The sequence below is a fragment of the Triplophysa dalaica genome, chromosome 9 (genome assembly GCF_015846415.1).
Source record: "Triplophysa dalaica isolate WHDGS20190420 chromosome 9, ASM1584641v1, whole genome shotgun sequence".
Classification (NCBI taxonomy): domain Eukaryota; kingdom Metazoa; phylum Chordata; class Actinopteri; order Cypriniformes; family Nemacheilidae; genus Triplophysa; species Triplophysa dalaica.
The window spans coordinates 9,519,386-9,535,834 of record NC_079550.1 but is presented as its reverse complement, the minus strand read 5'-3'; the positions used below and the strand labels follow the sequence as shown (position 1 = coordinate 9,535,834).

At 38.0% G+C, this 16,449-nt stretch overlaps 1 protein-coding gene across 3 annotated transcripts in view; it reads left to right on the top strand.

Moving 5' to 3' along the window:
* The window catches only part of numbl (NUMB like endocytic adaptor protein), a 49,064-nt gene extending 33,553 nt beyond the window's left edge, over positions 1-15,511 (top strand). For 2 of the 3 annotated variants that reach the window (XM_056757766.1, XM_056757764.1), the window contains exons 2-9: positions 613-763; positions 3,976-4,050; positions 6,856-6,930; positions 9,067-9,207; positions 9,576-9,780; positions 9,927-10,190; positions 10,892-11,062; positions 11,166-15,511. In XM_056757766.1, the coding sequence (XP_056613744.1) occupies positions 638-763; positions 3,976-4,050; positions 6,856-6,930; positions 9,067-9,207; positions 9,576-9,780; positions 9,927-10,190; positions 10,892-11,062; positions 11,166-11,959 (1,851 nt within the window). In that variant the 5' untranslated portion in view covers positions 613-637 and the 3' untranslated portion in view covers positions 11,960-15,511. The remainder of the gene's footprint in view (positions 1-612; positions 764-3,975; positions 4,051-6,855; positions 6,931-9,066; positions 9,208-9,575; positions 9,781-9,926; positions 10,191-10,891; positions 11,063-11,165) is intronic. The other variant, XM_056757765.1, reaches the window with a different exon arrangement.
* The last annotated feature ends 938 nt before the right edge of the window (positions 15,512-16,449 follow it).

Here is a 16,449-nt window from a genome sequence, read left to right as displayed (position 1 = left end):
TATCTAAATTGATTTTCCAAACTTTAAGCGTTGTTGCATGCATTGCATGTCATATATTGTTTTTAGCATATTATCACATAGTAACTTATATTGTGCCGTCCTGCCTTAAATACTATTTATGTGATTTTTGTATTTCAGCTTGGTCTAACTGGCTTTGGATTTTTGCATTTTTGAGAGCGGTCTGGCTTTGTGTTTCTGTGCATCAGTATTTGCTATTACCAATGCAAATGAAGGCTAGAATGAATGACTTCATTATGCTGAATAAAAAGGGCTCTTGAGGGCACAACAACTGTTTCAAATACACAGGGAAATGCAATGTCTGTCATCTAAATTTAATTCATGCTCTTTTAAACAAGGAATACATTTACTACTCAATTAAAATGATGTCGTAATGAATGCTATGGATTAAATTGCCAAATGTTTGTGGAAGTCCAAATCAGATAATCTTAATAAGAATAACCAGAAATATAAGCTACTAGGTGATGTCAACATTCAGGTGACACCTGTGTTATGATAAATCACTCAAAACGGTCAGAAGCACTTGAGCTAAGACAACACTAGAGCAGTTTAGTAGCCTTATAATGATAGCATCTTATTTTTGGCTTTCTTCAGCAACAGAGAGTTTGAGAGCGTGGAGATGAACAAACTGCGTCAGAGCCTGCGCAGGAAGAAGCCCACCTACATGCCGGAGGCCAGTCGACCCCATCAGTGGCAGGCCGATGAAGAAGCCGTACGAAAAGGAAAATGCAACTTCCCCGTCCGGGTAAGAGACATGACTGTTTTTTTCTGTAGAGCCCAATGAGTGTTTTCTACTTGTGCCAAACGTCCAAAAGATAAATGCTGATTTAAACACCTCATCGTATCTAGCTAAGCGCCTAGGTTTGAAGATTTGAAGCTATGCGTTAACACAGATATTAATTTGAATGGTAACCAATTGCAGGGTTCGCGCCTGTCCTTAATGCCTTAAATTCACTTTTCATCATTTTAACCATTTGACGTGTATGATTACACCACATATAGATCATTGGATCACACGGGTGTGATTAGAACATTCAGCGGTTTGGCTGCCACTGAGCCAGAGACAGTCTAAGTCCTGTCACATATCACAACTATGCAATGCTTTCTACCACATAATGTTTATTTTAGGCTTCAGACATATACACATGCCAAAAATCACAAAATACATTTTGATTTTGTAAAATACACTCTGATGTCTATGTAAGCGGAAATTTGACAGATTTGTTTTGGCACGAATACGTATTTTTGGTGTGTTACAAGTTGCCCATGCATGTATTAGACACGTAAAATTGCAAAACTGAAAGTTTCGGAACATAACATGCATTCTATCTAAAAGCGAATGCTCACACCCCCACAAAATCTACGTCAGTTCGTGGTATGATTTGACTAAGACCGCTCAAGTGTATACGCAAGTAAGGTGGGCGTACCTGTCAGTATTGAAGAGGAACCTGATGTTCCAAATGTGGTAAGAAGCGTTACATTTCCGTCACACACTTGCAGTTTTCGACCTATCACTACGCACAGGTTAGATGGCCAATCAGAGCACACATTGCTTTTCAGAGCGATGGGCTTTGTAATAAATCTGTACGTTTCATAGAGGCGGGGCAAAGAGGAGATACAAACATATACGGTGTGTGGAAAATACAGCGTTATTGAACCTTAAATCTTGTAGACACATTGCATTACATCTAAAACAAACGATAATATTCATTTTAGCTGTGTCATATGAACCCTTTAAACAACAAAGCACATTCGCATGCACATTTTTTACAATCATAAATAATAGATATTTCATGACATATTTAACAGTTTGTTAAAATTTTGAGTAAAAAGAAAAAAATTATGTAAATGCAATACATCAGTCAAACAGCTGCGACTCTGCGGTGTGTCACATGATAATTAGTGCCGCATCGCCATGGAAATGCTAAAGTGATAATGTTACCTTCTTAAAAAAGGAAAAGCTTGATTTTTTTATTAACTGCATTAAATGTACAAACAAAATAGGAAATCAATCTTAATTCAAAATCTACACACATTAGCATCTTTGTTTGAGCACACCAGTAATGCACATTCACAAATACAAATTGAGAAAAAACATCCCACACCCCCATAAATCTACATCAGTTTGTGTGATGATTTGACTAAAACCGCCCAAATGTAAACGCAAGTAAGGTGGGTGTACCTGTCAATTGTTCCAAATATGGTAAGAGGCGTTATATTTCTGTCACACGCTTGCAGTATTCGACCAATTATCGGCCGTGACTGGTGACCTGCCGGTCAGTCTCACATCTTGCCGATTCGAAGCCGATCGTTTGTTGCCAGCGACGTGGGCAATAATGTCAAATATGCAAGTAAACGCCCGATCAAGACGGCTGTCTTTCACTACTCATTTTCGCTCGTGACTGCATGGTTCCACCAAACTACGCGTGTCTGCGCGCGCGCACACATCATGTAGTGCACAGACAATTTTTGACTGTCCAGTAGTTCACCTTCGTTGCTCCGTCTACTTTGAGTATGTACTACATGCTAACTGTGATGCTAAACTCTGAAACATGCTAAACTCATGTTGAAGTTGTTCACTATGTGTAAAACAAATGTAAATTCCATTCAACCCGATTAATTGTCTTACGGTAAAACTATGGTCATTTCACTGAGGTAAAATGACATTCAACATAAACTATAAAAAATGAATAAATCAACCAATATTTGTGATATATATATCTGATTGTGTTCTTTACTATCACAAAAAGGCAAATACATATACATATTTAGAGTAGAATACCCTGATAAGATTATTTACTTTTGATTGAAGTGGCAGCTAAAATCAACCCACTTCTTTTAAGAACTACAGACCCAAGATAAAGACAAGTTATTTTACATTTCAGAAAGAAAAAATAAAGCAATGATAGTTTCATAAACGGAAACAGACAAGAATAAAGTTAAAGTATTTTATTGTTATCTTAGAGTTTTGTGAGAGTACAAAAATGAAAAAGGTCAATTAATGGTTTAAGTTTATCTATATTTCATTATTTATACGTATTTTCAGTCACAGAGTTCTTCAATTTAAGAGTTATTTGGGCAAGAGAAGATTCTGTAATTTAATGCAGGTTGTAGAACTGTATTGAGGGAAATTGTAATGTTCAATAATTTATGTAATGATAATAAAAAATATGAAAAAATGTGTATTGAAGAAAAGTTAATGTTTATTTATATACTGTCATATCGGCAAAAATCGGAATCGACAGGTTTCACTTATAATAAAATCAGATTCGGGAAAGAAAATTGCAATCGGTGCATCTCTGATTAAAACTAGCTTAACTATTTTAAAATACGCAAACTGGCAATATTAAAGCTGTTGAGTGTCGGCTAAAGTAATATGAATTAGCCTGAAAGAAAATTCAGTCAGAAGAGTTTTTTTCACTTTAATTTATGCCTTCTAATACCTTTTACTTATGCAGACCCCAGCGTATATGCAAAAATGCTTTCTATGGAGAAATATGTCAATATTTTATGGACTTTGAATTTAAATTTTTAAGACTAGTCCTGTATCATTAAAGCTGAGCAGCGTAATTAAATTCAACCTAATTTTACGGTGTAGCCGGAGGCTCCAGAAGCTTCACTGAGATGTAATCCTGCTGTGGCCTCTCTCCTCATGGCCACTATAATCACATAACATAAACCTGACCTGATCGCTATTATATGTGTCAGCGTTAAGACGTTTTGATTGTTTCAGGCTGGATAAAATGGCCCACATCAAAGTTTCCTCTTAATATATTCTCCGCTGTCTCTTTAAATGGATCCTTGTTGAAATCTACTTTGGCACATTTCACGAAAGAGTTCGTCCGGCTCAGTGATCACAGTAAAATACATTAAATGTAATGGATGGAATACAGGAAATGTAAAGCTCATCAGTTTTGACCTCTGTCTCTCTCTCTCTCTCTCTCTGTTTTCCCGCAGTATCTCGGTCTGGTGGAGGTAGAGGAGTCCAGAGGGATGCATGTGTGCGAGGAAGCCGTGAAAAAGCTGAAAGTGGTGTGTGTTTTAATGCTTTCCATCTCTACTCCATAACACATTTCTCTTGGTATGAAAAGCAAATTTGCAGCCATAGAAACACATTTAGAATTGGTAAGTAAGAAATAATGTACAGTTAGACAGTATGTACACATAATGTACTGATAATATACAGTTAGCAGGTAGGGCTGGATTCAATCAATGTCTCGATGTGTATGTATAAAGAAACTTAAAGGGAGAAGGGGTTTATCATTTTAATCAACCTAATCAAATCATGTTTTTGTTACTCCAGCGATGTAAAAACCCAAAACTATTTCTGTAAACATGTTTTGCTGATGTTAACTTTATCCTAACTAGACGCATCAGACAGCCAAAATAAGTAATTTTTGACAGTTAGCTATGTTAAAGTCGACTATGAAATAAAAATTTCCTTTTCTTATTTTTTATGGAATATTGTAGTGTTTTATATAAATAATTTATCTGTGCACTTCATTATTTATTTTCAAATCCATGTGCACTCATAATATTTAATCAAAAACTTAAACCTCTCAGAACAATTTATTTTCCTGTCACGAGTTAAGACATGAGGGCGGGGCTATTGGCGACTCGTTCCTGCCCCTCCCCTTCATTAAGAAAAATTTAAATCTTCCTCAGTTTGTAGCAACAGTCAACTTCCAACGATCCAGTCAATTGTGAGGAACAAAATCAAGTCCTGCCTAATTTATTTTCTAATTTCAGTTGCCGTTTCACACGGATATACATCACATAGGGGAAAAAAGTCGATCGCAAGTCTCTTGTCAACTTTAAATCACACATATGAAGGAAACAAATCTTTGAAATAGGTGAAGAAAACATGTTTATCTTGAATAAATATAATAGAATTGCATTATTTTGTTTTAGTAAACACTGTAAGGTAACACCACACAAAGGGTTAAATCACTATTTTGCAAACTAAAATAGTGAAATCAAGTAAGCAAAACCATTATAAATATATCTTAAATATATCTGCTATCCTTCTGAAACCTTGTATCTCCATATTCCAGGATTTTCGTTTCTTTGCAATAAATCATTAGTCAACTTTATGTTTGTGAATAGGTTTTGCAAATATAAATACAATTATATAAATTATATTATATCAAATATATTATAGAAATAAAAAAAGTATTAAAAGTGTTTGTCAACTTTGGCAACACTGTATTTAATCATTTAAAAAGTACATTTCCTGAAAAACTTCTAATTTGAACATCAAAGGTTTGGAACGGCAGCAATGATATATTTCATATATAGATCTATTGTCCAGCAAGATCACCTGGTCTGTCAGGATCAGTTCAGGGAAGAGAACCCAGATGCAGGCATCGGTGTGTGAAAAAAAAACTGAAGAACAGGGTCAAAACTGAAAACCTCACATGATATAGAGGACTGGGGAAACAAGGCCTAGAGACACGATAAACTAATTTAGGGGAGATTAACAAAGGAAAATTAACAAGGGACAGGTGTCGGGAATGAAACACTAATGGAAAGCAAACGGAAATGAGAGGGGTGGGGCCAAAGACGAGACCAGAGAGAGCATATGTAATGTCAGAAGCAACAATAACATGCCTCTCTCCCCACAAAACATGACGCTCTGTCATGATCCTGCCACTAGAAATAAAAAAAAACATGACATGATGAGGCAGAATCATGACATAGTCATTATCATGATATAAACCCCTTCAGGGTGATTATATTGAATCGGGGTCCTGATCACTCTAAACATACTGTATTGTGCGAGTCTATAAACTTTGTGTGAGGACTAAGGATTTAATGTACTGTTAAAACATGAGGCTCAGTTATTTACAAAAATCTATCTTTATTGAACTCGGCTGTTTCATCGATGCTCATTGTCTTTAGCATGGCTGCTCTGTCAATAGGCAAATCCTCATCCTACAAATCTTGTCAGAGCAAAAACTGTGTGTATTTCTATATATGTTATCATGTTATTTTTGCTTTTTATGCAGACCTTTCGCTCATTGCTGCATTTTGTCACTGAATTTGGCCACACCGTATGTGTGGCTCTTGTCTTTGGGACCCCTCCATCTGTTCATATACACTTTGCTTAATCTGTCTACACATTTCTTACCTATTTACCCAAAGACTCAAGGTCTTTATATCATTATTGAACCTGTTTCTTATTCCACGAGTCACTCGTCCTCTCTGTGAATTCCTCTGTGTTCTGCTGTCTTGGCGAATTTGGAAAGCGACTCTTTTGGTTCTTGTAACGTCAGTTTAATTTTATTGTTTTGTCCTTGAATTAACCGCATCCTTCACTTTTATTTAACTTTACACCGCTTTTCCAGAACCATCTGTCCCATCGGTCACCAACTGAGACAGATGCACAACATACTCATAAAAAGATTTAAAGCCTTTTCATAAAGTGAATGTGCCGTTACAGATTACAGAAAATAGATGACAGCCTTATAACACAGCATCTTGTAAGGGCATAGTATGTTTTTTGTGTAATGCACAAAAAATAAATTTGCTATCTGTATGCTTTGGTGTTAAAATGAAATATGAATATTTGAACATCTTGATTTGTCTCTACTAAGCTTGTCGCCGTGCATTCTGGGATTGTCTTCTAAGAACATTGTTTCACACTTGATAGGTTTTGTATCAAGAAATGACAATTTTTATAGAAGGTCAGCATTTTATCGAGCTGCTGTTTTTTTTAGTTAGCAAAAAAAATGCGTTGTGTGGGTAAAAATGATCTTGCTACTATGCAGAGCTTATCAAAAATAAAATAACAGCATGTTCAAATATTGATGTTGTTTTCATTTAATTTATTCTCAGAGTGGAAAGAAAACAGTCAAAGCTGTGCTGTGGGTGTCTGCCGATGGCCTGCGAGTAGTGGATGACAAAACCAAGGTAAATCTGTGTTTGTGTGTCTGCATTTTATTCTGTGTCCATTGAAATCCATAAATAAGTAAAGGCCCTGAAAAGTTACTGCGGACTGTATTAACCTCACTGAGATTCCCAAGCCATCAGTTAGTCTGTACAGAAGCGAGTCTGTCAAAATATGTGGTGGGAGGGAAGTTGGCAGGCCTGTTAAAGACTGGTCACATGACCAGTCGCCCTTTGACGTTGAGATGCCGTTCAAAGTCAAGGGTTCTGCGAACTGTGCTTGACTCTCATTGATGCTTTGAAATTTTGGAGTCGTGTTACATCCTTTCCACAGACATTCAGACACACAAAGTCTGTAGATTTCACTAGAAAAGGTCAAAGGCTTTACATAATGAGTACAATTATGCGCTGTTCCTCCTCGGTTCACAAAGAGGAAGGCAGAGGGCCACAAAGCATTCTTGTTGGTTTCCTGTAAGAGCCAGCCATAGCCTCACTGTGCCTTTCTGGTAATCTTCACATATGTATATGAGTCAGCACAACTACCTAATCCTTCACTCTGCCATACGTCTACACATGCCTCCTGTGTCCGGCTCCTCCTCCTTATCTAGCTGTTTAACACTGCTTAAAGAAACAGTTCACACAATAATGATTCTGTGTCATTAATACCAATCCTGCCGCCACGTACAATGCCGTCTTCTTTATTATTATTTGTGACCAAATTGTTGAATCTCTACTAATAATGTAATATTGTAACAAATAGAATTCACAACAAATCAAACTGATATATTTTGGCATATATAAAGTGGCCACCATATGTCTAAAATACGTAAGCTTTTGTAAATAACCATCTTTGTGACCATTTCCAAACTGATCTCCAAAACATCAAAACCTAATTTTCAAGAAAATGTATGTATTTCAATAATAAAAATAGTGTTGTCTTTTTGGTTACCTTTATTGGTTGAATATTTGCAAAGCATACAGACATAAAGGGTGACCAATAGTAATGGTTTATTTAAAAAAATCAAGGTTTTCTAAAAGATTTCTGGCCAACAATGACGGTCTTCTTGGTTGCTTTTTCAAGAAAGTAAATTCATTTTATTTACACACATTAAACACAGCAAACCTATCCAAAGTGCTGAACAATGTAAAATAGAATTAAAGAGAGAAAACATATAGTAAATCATTTGAATTATAATTATGAATAAAAATGAATGATGAGAGATCATGAGAGACATTCCAGACAATGACCATAAACTTGAGTGAAAATCTATTTTAATACGGTGTATTTAACGTGATAGTTCACGCAAAAATGAAATATCATTTACTCAATCTCTTGTCATGTCAAACCTGAATGACTTTCTTTCTTATGCAGAACACACAAGAGCGTGAGTAAATAATGACAGAATTTTCATTTTTGGGTGAACTGTCCCTTTAAGTGCGGCTGCAGATGACATCTGAGAGAAATGGTGGAGAAAAAACATATTTTTGATCAAAAATTTCTGCTGTTCATGAAAGAAATAAAGTCATGCAGGTTTGGTATGACAAGGGTGAAATGTTTCATATTAAATACACTGTCTCTTTAAAATGAGCTTTCAAACTTCATTCATCAACATTTATTGTCTAGTAAAAGGGTTGTCCACACTGCGTCATTCCTTGACAAGTGTAAGATGAGTCAGCAGTCTGTCTCTCTTAAAGTTCTTCCCGTCTGCTATAAACCCCCAGTTATCCCTCTCCCCGGAAAACAGTCATCCATGCCAGACCTTTTAGAGCCCCTTCAGCCAGTAATTGGGCCATAATGAATGGGTCCCTCTTTCTCTTCCTCTGACTCCTTCTCTTTTAGAGAGAGCTTTACTGACACGTCTGACTCCTCACCTACCACTTCTACACTCTGTGCCTCATGTATTATGTATCGACTGTGGCCCCCTTACAGGGAAACACTAGCCAGTGTTACAGCGGGAGGCCAGAGGCCAGAGGCGCAAAGCTTTAGTCATGATAGATCAAATGAAAAAAGGGGAGACAAATGACAGCTAACCAACAAAAACAACTTAAAAGCAGCAATCTGTAACTTTTCTTGGTTTTTGAGCAGATACATAACGTCAGTTTTAAAACGTCTTGTATTTGAAACATGTCATAAATATTCAATTTTTTTTGCATTTGAAGGACCTCATTGTTGACCAGACCATCGAGAAGGTTTCCTTCTGCGCACCCGACCGCAACTACGACAAGGCGTTCTCTTACATCTGCCGCGACGGGACGACTCGCCGCTGGATCTGCCACTGCTTCATGGCCCTGAAGGACTCGGTGAGGGAGCCCGACAGGGATTAATTCCTAAACCTCTATTTCCTGCAAAGTGGGATTAAGATAAAGACTACGGCAGGGTTATCAGAATAACCGATTAGGCATTTATATATGTTGTTGAGGCACAGAGAAAAACACATTTCAATGTCATGACTGGGTACCTAATACTAAACTAGACAACAACAAAGTATGTGGCCAGATAAGTAATACTTTTGGTTTTTTACATGTGGTACTATGGTGATTCTATTGTTTTCATTGAAGCATCTTGGAGCGCCATGAAGTTTCTGTAAGGTGGAGACAAGGTTGATATTTAGTAAAAACAGTATATGTAAAAAAAGATGTTGCTAACATAACATCCTCCACACCACTAGGGGGAGCGCCTGAGTCACGCTGTAGGATGCGCATTTGCAGCTTGCCTTGAGCGGAAACAGCGGCGGGAGAAGGAGTGCGGTGTCACTGCTTCTTTCGATGCAAGCCGCACGTCCTTTGTAAGGGAAGGTTCCTTCCGCGTCTCCTCTGCTGGTAAGCAAAGTGACCGGGAAGACATCATGAAACAACTACAGGACAAAAAGAAAGGTCAGTGCATACAATTTTCCAGTAGGCAGGCACCTAGCAACACACTAGCAACCACATGACACCCTGGCAACTCTTTGTTCGTACATTTTCCATGCTATTCATGTTAATTATTCCAAATGGCTTATATGTTCACTGTCTTTGTGTAGAAGCCTGCTATAGTAGAAACGTACTAGGAAATTCTTCACCTCCAGAGGGAGCGGCCTCCCCTGTAGAGAGGGCGGAGCCAAGCGGACCTCACGCCATCCCACGCCGTCACGCCCCCATCGAACAGCTGGTCCGACAGGGATCCTTCAGAGGCTTCCCGCAACTCAGCCAGAAAAACTCACCTTTTAAACGACAGCTCTCTCTGCGCCTGAACGATCTCCCGTCCACCCTACAGCGCAAGACCGACTATCAGAGCAAGAACCCAGGTGAGTTACTGTGAGCTATAGCGTTGACTCATCATCCACCTCCTTATTTCACACCATTTACTTAATAAAAGTTTCTGTTTTATTTGTCGACTGCACTTTGGTCCGGCGGTACTCAATTACAAAATGTTTAATACCAATCTGTTAATTAGATTGTAACCTTAAGTAAATGCGTTAACTAACATGAACAGACAATGAACATTGGTGTTGTTTATGTTAGTTCATTTTGTATTGACTAAGGTTAAAAATTATGACTTGATTTTAAAATATAAAAGTTGAAATTAACCTGAACAAAGATAAAAAAATGCTGTAGAAGGATTGTACATTGTTAGTTCATGTTAGTTAATGCATTAAATAATGTTAACGACTAGAAATGCTGTGTTTGCACCGGCCAGTCGTAGGCGATGTCATTTTGTATAATAGCAGATAATACGCATGTGCATGATGTCACTGTTTTCACAAATTTGCGTTTTGGTCATTTACATGGAGACAATTATGATAGCATTTTCAAAAAAGTGCACTTTGAAACCCATTTTCAAGAGTTTGCGTTTTCAGGCCACCAAAGCAACAACTATGTTTTAATTTTTTTGTTGAAAACTGTTGCAAACGGCGTATTATATATTCAGACTTTTCACACCTGCCTAAAATCTCAACAAAACGAGTCAGGTGAACACGTGTGATTTACCGTCTTGTCTCAAATCCAGAGATGGATCTGTCAGTTGCGAGAGAGCCAGACAGCATCAATGCTCTGTGCAGCCAAATCAACAACTCCTTCACCAACCCTTCTGAAGATCTGTGTGCAAAAGCCACCAACAACTGTTCACCAGCGTGCAGCGCTCCACCTGCTATCCCTCCTCCACCCGCACCCCTGCAAGGTAACACAAACCACATCCTCAAGTCATTTAAAACAGTCTTTCTTTCATAACCTGTTCATTTGTGTATTTTAACATTCATAACCCCTCACCTCCCACCCCACAGCTACCAGCTCATGGATTCAGACAGAGCCTGCTGTCCAGTCTCCTCCTCCTATAGCTCAGGGCGGTCATAAACGGACACCATCTGAGGCCGAACGCTGGCTTGAGGAAGTGGCTAAAGCTGTGAAAGCCCCTCAGCAGACTCCGCCCCCTTTGCCCCCACCACCTACTCAGCAACCTCCACCTGTCCCCACCATGCCCATCACACTAGGTTCCCAGCCAACCTCGATGCAACCCTTCCCAATGGCATTCGACGTCACTCCGGCGCCTGTTGGCATGTTCGCCCAGCAACCCCTTCAGCCGCAGTTTGTACCTATGCACCAATACATGCCAACTCTGGCCAACAGCATGACGTATCCCAATGCTAGCGTGCCTATAGTGGGCATCACACCGTCACAGATGGTGGCTAATGCATTCTGCACCGCAGCTGGTACAGGGGGTGGGGCGGCGATGGGAATTGGATTGGGGCCTAAGACAGGCACGCTGTGCGGCACCCAAAACTCTGCTTTCTCTACCCTACCCGGAGCCTTCCCAAACACCACGTTTGCATCTCCGACGGCCGTTAACGGGCACCTACGCAACTCCTTTCCCTCGACTACCATGACTGCGACGCACAACGGCAATGGTAGCGCCGCGAAAGTTGGAATGAGTTGGCCGATGGATCCCCATCCTACAAGCAGCTCCCAGGAAGCAGAGCATTTCGAAGCGAAGTGGGCCGCGCTGGAGTCTAAATCGCAACCTAAGGCACCCAACCCTTTCTCGAATGACGTGCAAAAGACTTTTGAGATTGAACTTTGAAATCTAAATGCTTAACGAGCTTCGAGAATATGAGGCTAATTCATACCCAGTTCCCTTTTGTTTGGCTCTCAAGGGGGTTTATAAGATCCTGGTCTGTTTTATGTGATATGGAGAAGTGATACCAGGTTTGGAGAGCTGGAATGTCACGAATCAATCGGTCAGAACATGTTAGGAGGCACTTATAGGACAGAGAGAGACCTGCACGTCGTTTCTCAGCAGCAATGACTTTTCGCCTGGCAAGTGAATGAAAGGGGTAAAAACTGAATAGGTCAAAATAGTTATTTATTCTTTCTTTTATGGTAATACTTGTTATCTTGATTTTAATTGCCGAATTATTCTTGCTTGGTTTGCCCTTATTTATTTGACATTTAACAGGGTGAAAGATTACAGATGGAATAAATTGGCTACTTGAAAACTAACTCGCCAAATGATAGGAGTTACCGTACATTGATAGAATGTAGAGTTTACTTTGTATGTAGAAAGGAATGTAAATAGCATGCTTTGTTTACTTTATTTATTGCCCTTTTTGTGGCTGTTCGTTTTTATTAATTCCAAATGAAATGTCTGCTCTGCACCATGAGGACACCTAAAGCACTGACATTCCAACCCTGACTATACTGTCGAGACTTAGACAAGACAAGAAATGGCACTGCGGTGACCCTGACCTCTAGGATTGAGCATGGGATGTACTTTTGGGAGAGAAGACATTTTCTGAGGAATAAAGTTCTATTTTTATAATGCTGAGTGATGAGTTGTGGGAATTTTGGCAACTTTGTTATGTTTAAGCGCCTTTGGATTAGCGGTAGCCAGAATGAGATCCATTAGGAGGCATCTGGATACTTTTCAAAAGGACTCAACGTTGGGAGACTTCCTCATGATAACCCAAGCGTCATCTGGAGGAGTGCAAAGGATCATGTATGAATGTATGAAGACAAAACCTAAGATACCACACGATGAAGGACCTAATATTTAAATTTCATCACTACCAACAATGAAATGCAATGGAGGTCCTCAATGTCCAATAAAGGGATGCATTAAAGTGACAGTTCACTCAAAAATGAAAATTCTGTCATTTAATCCCCCTCTTGTCATATCAAACCTGTATGACATACTTCCTTATGCAGAACACAAAAGAAGATATTTTTGAGTATGTTGGTAACCAAAAGTGCCGATACCCATTAGCTTGCATTGGTTTTGACAGAATATCATTTTTGGTGAACTATCATTTTAACATTCAGTTTCTTTATCCTATGAAGGACAAAGCCATTGTACAAACATTTTGTTTGGGGGTCTTTTGACATTTGTGGCCCAAGGCAGGGTTGCACCAGCTGTCCGTAGAACGTAAAGTTAACACAAGAGGCTTAGTAACTACTAGCTTGTTTGTAAACAACTTGGTTGCACCATTTGTTCTTAAGAGCATACAATAGCTAGTAGGTCGTAAGCTCGCCATAAAATGTAATACGATGTGATAACGTTTATGTCAATATTCCAACAGGAGCTTTTAAATTTGTGAGATGTTGTGGTGAAATGCCATGAATTTTAGATTATCCTTGATTCAAACTTCCACCACACACAATAACGGAAAAGATAGCCTAAGATTTTTTTTTTTTCTTCATAAATCATAGCCATAGACGGTATTTTAAATAAGAATCTATAAATACTGATAGTAAAAACTAAATAAAATCAAAACATATTTTTATTAAATTAAAAAATATTAAAGTTAGATTAGTTTCTTCATTGTCATTCTACAAACATACAACCAGATTATTGTGCACTCAAGATCCAAAAAGAGTATTTGTACAGTAAATAAAAACATAAGATAATAAAAGTATACAAATAATTTCCCTTCAGTCTTCTACTCTATACATAAAATTATAATTAATGACATTTATTTATTATGACTTATTTTATTTTGACATGCACAACAGGCTTTTTTAGGATGGGTTCGTATTGAAGAGTTGCCCGTAAAGTAATTTAACCACATATTATTTGCTTTTTTTAATTGTAAGCGAGTGATAATGTGAGCATTCCAATGTGAATGTAGCATTTCTTGTAAAACAGAGCATATAGATGTATTTCAGTCAGTTTGTAGCTCCAGCTTCCGTTAATATTTAGTTTAAACGTAGTTAAACTTCTACAAAGTTCAATGGTGCAACACATTTTTTTAATTATGTGCAAGTTGTAACTTGGTGCTCCTTTACTTCAAAACTACGCTTGTAAGTTGTAACTTACACACAGCTGGTGCAACTGATCTCAGGCCCCTATAGTCATTTAATTCGGCTTTGTTTGTGTCAGGTTCTGTAAAATGACAAAGGTTGAGCGAGAACATTTATTTTAAATCTTTCAAAACATTAAATAGATGGAAGACAAGAGTAGTCGTGAGGCGCAGGTGTATTAGCAAGTATTATCAAAAGATTAAAAGTGTTGGTTGTGACAGGCAGTGATGAAAACAGACCACGCAGGGAGACGGTTTGGTTCATGCATGCTTAAAATATCCCATATTACAGTATGTTAAAACAATGAATATGCATATTAGTTATGGCTTTCGTTTCGTATCGCCACTGTTTTCACTCACTCTGGTCTAAAATAGATAAAAATGCTTTTTACTGCAGACAGATGTCCTCACACACTCCCAGTAATAAGATCTCATCCAAATCTGATTGAATTCCATATTTTCTCCAAATTTAACGATGCTCAATGGTTGTTTATTTTGTTGTCAAAAACTGACAATTTATGAATGCATTTTTCTCAATTGCAAATGTAGAAATCTGATGTGCTGAATGATGTTAGTGGTGTGTGTGTGGAGTCATGCAAGTGTTTAATGCTAGATGATCAAAGCCAGACTGCACACTGTGCTTATGATGTGTACTCCATACACTGGACAAATGCTCGCTTCCCACAGAGCCTGTGGAAAAGATGGCAGGCACAATGTTATTAACTCCTGGTCCTCAAGACCGTTTTGACTGTCATGTGTTGTAACTCGACTTGGCAACTTCCCAGTTTTCTTATCAGCTGTATTACAGGGTCAAGCATGTCACAATGAATCTAAAAAAAGTCCTTTTTCCAAAGACAATGCGTTTGTAATCCGGCCAAGCTGTTTGTTGTGTGGGGTGCAAATATTTACAGTTCAGATGAATTTGTTACAGTCAATTGCCCTGGTCTTTTGTCCACTCCCCCCTCAACGATATACATAGGTTTTTCCAAACCAGGGAACTAAATTACCTCATAAACTTGATTGTAAACTTTAGTGTAGTGATTACAAACCAGTGGAGTTTATTTTTAATCTTTATTTACAGAATTTTGTATTTAAACCTACATATTTCTATTGTACATTGTATAAAAGATAAATAAATAATATAATATGAACAAAGTTCTATGTGTCGCTCGCTTGATTTATGTACATTCATATATACACATGCATCCCATTAAGATCCAGATAAATGTTTTTCATGAGATTCGCCCCAAACCATTTTCTAATTGGAATAATATAGAACTTAAAAAGCATCTTAAAGGGAGGGTTCACCCCAAAAATTTCAAATTCTTTCATCATTTACTCACCGTCAAGTCATTTCAAACCTGTATGATTTTTCTTCTGTGGAAACACCAAAGAATATATTTTAAAGAATGTTGGTAACCAAACAACATTGGCCCCCATTGACTTCCATTATATGGACACAAAACCTCAAAATATCTTCTTTTGTGTCACGCAGAAGAAAGAGTCATATACAGGTTTTATATGACATGAGAGAGAATAAATGATGACAGAATTTTTATTTTTGGGTGAAATATCCCTTTAAGTCCTCAGTGTGATCCCAGCCTAGAAAAGATTATATGCCCTTCTAAGCGTCTTAAAAATATTTATGAATTGATTTGAGATCATACAGTCGCACAGACTGACATAACTTGACATTATTGTCTCTTTGCGTTTCAGTGAAAGCTCATGGTCTTGTTAAACAGACCGAGGGAAAGCGTGAGAACATGTAGTAGTTTCTGTTATGATGACTCTCCTCTTAATGCCCCGCATGCCAAGTGAAAATTTCAGTGAGACAGAAACCAGGACCGTGTGGGACATGAGTTTCCATGGATACAGAACAGTCATTAATAAACATCTTAAAGAGCCACAGTAAGCAGAAAAACACTGGGCTTTGGATATAAATAAAACTTACAAAGGCTTACTGTTATAGGACACTGAAAGGACATTGGTGGATGACGGTATTATCCAGTGTTTCTCAAGCAGGGGCCCACACAGAGTCTCAGATTTTTTAAATAAAAGCATTTACAATGAGACAGAACAGGAATACAATTGAGAGCATCAATATATTTCTTAGTTTTTGGTTCTTTTTTTACCCTTTCACACACAGAGATCTCTACAGCAGACAGCTACAGTATCTCTCTTTAAAAAAAGCATACTGTCCACTAAAGACATCTGTTAATATATATTTTAAATAAAAGTCTTTACATTCCCTGGTTAAGAGCAATACTTTTATGGT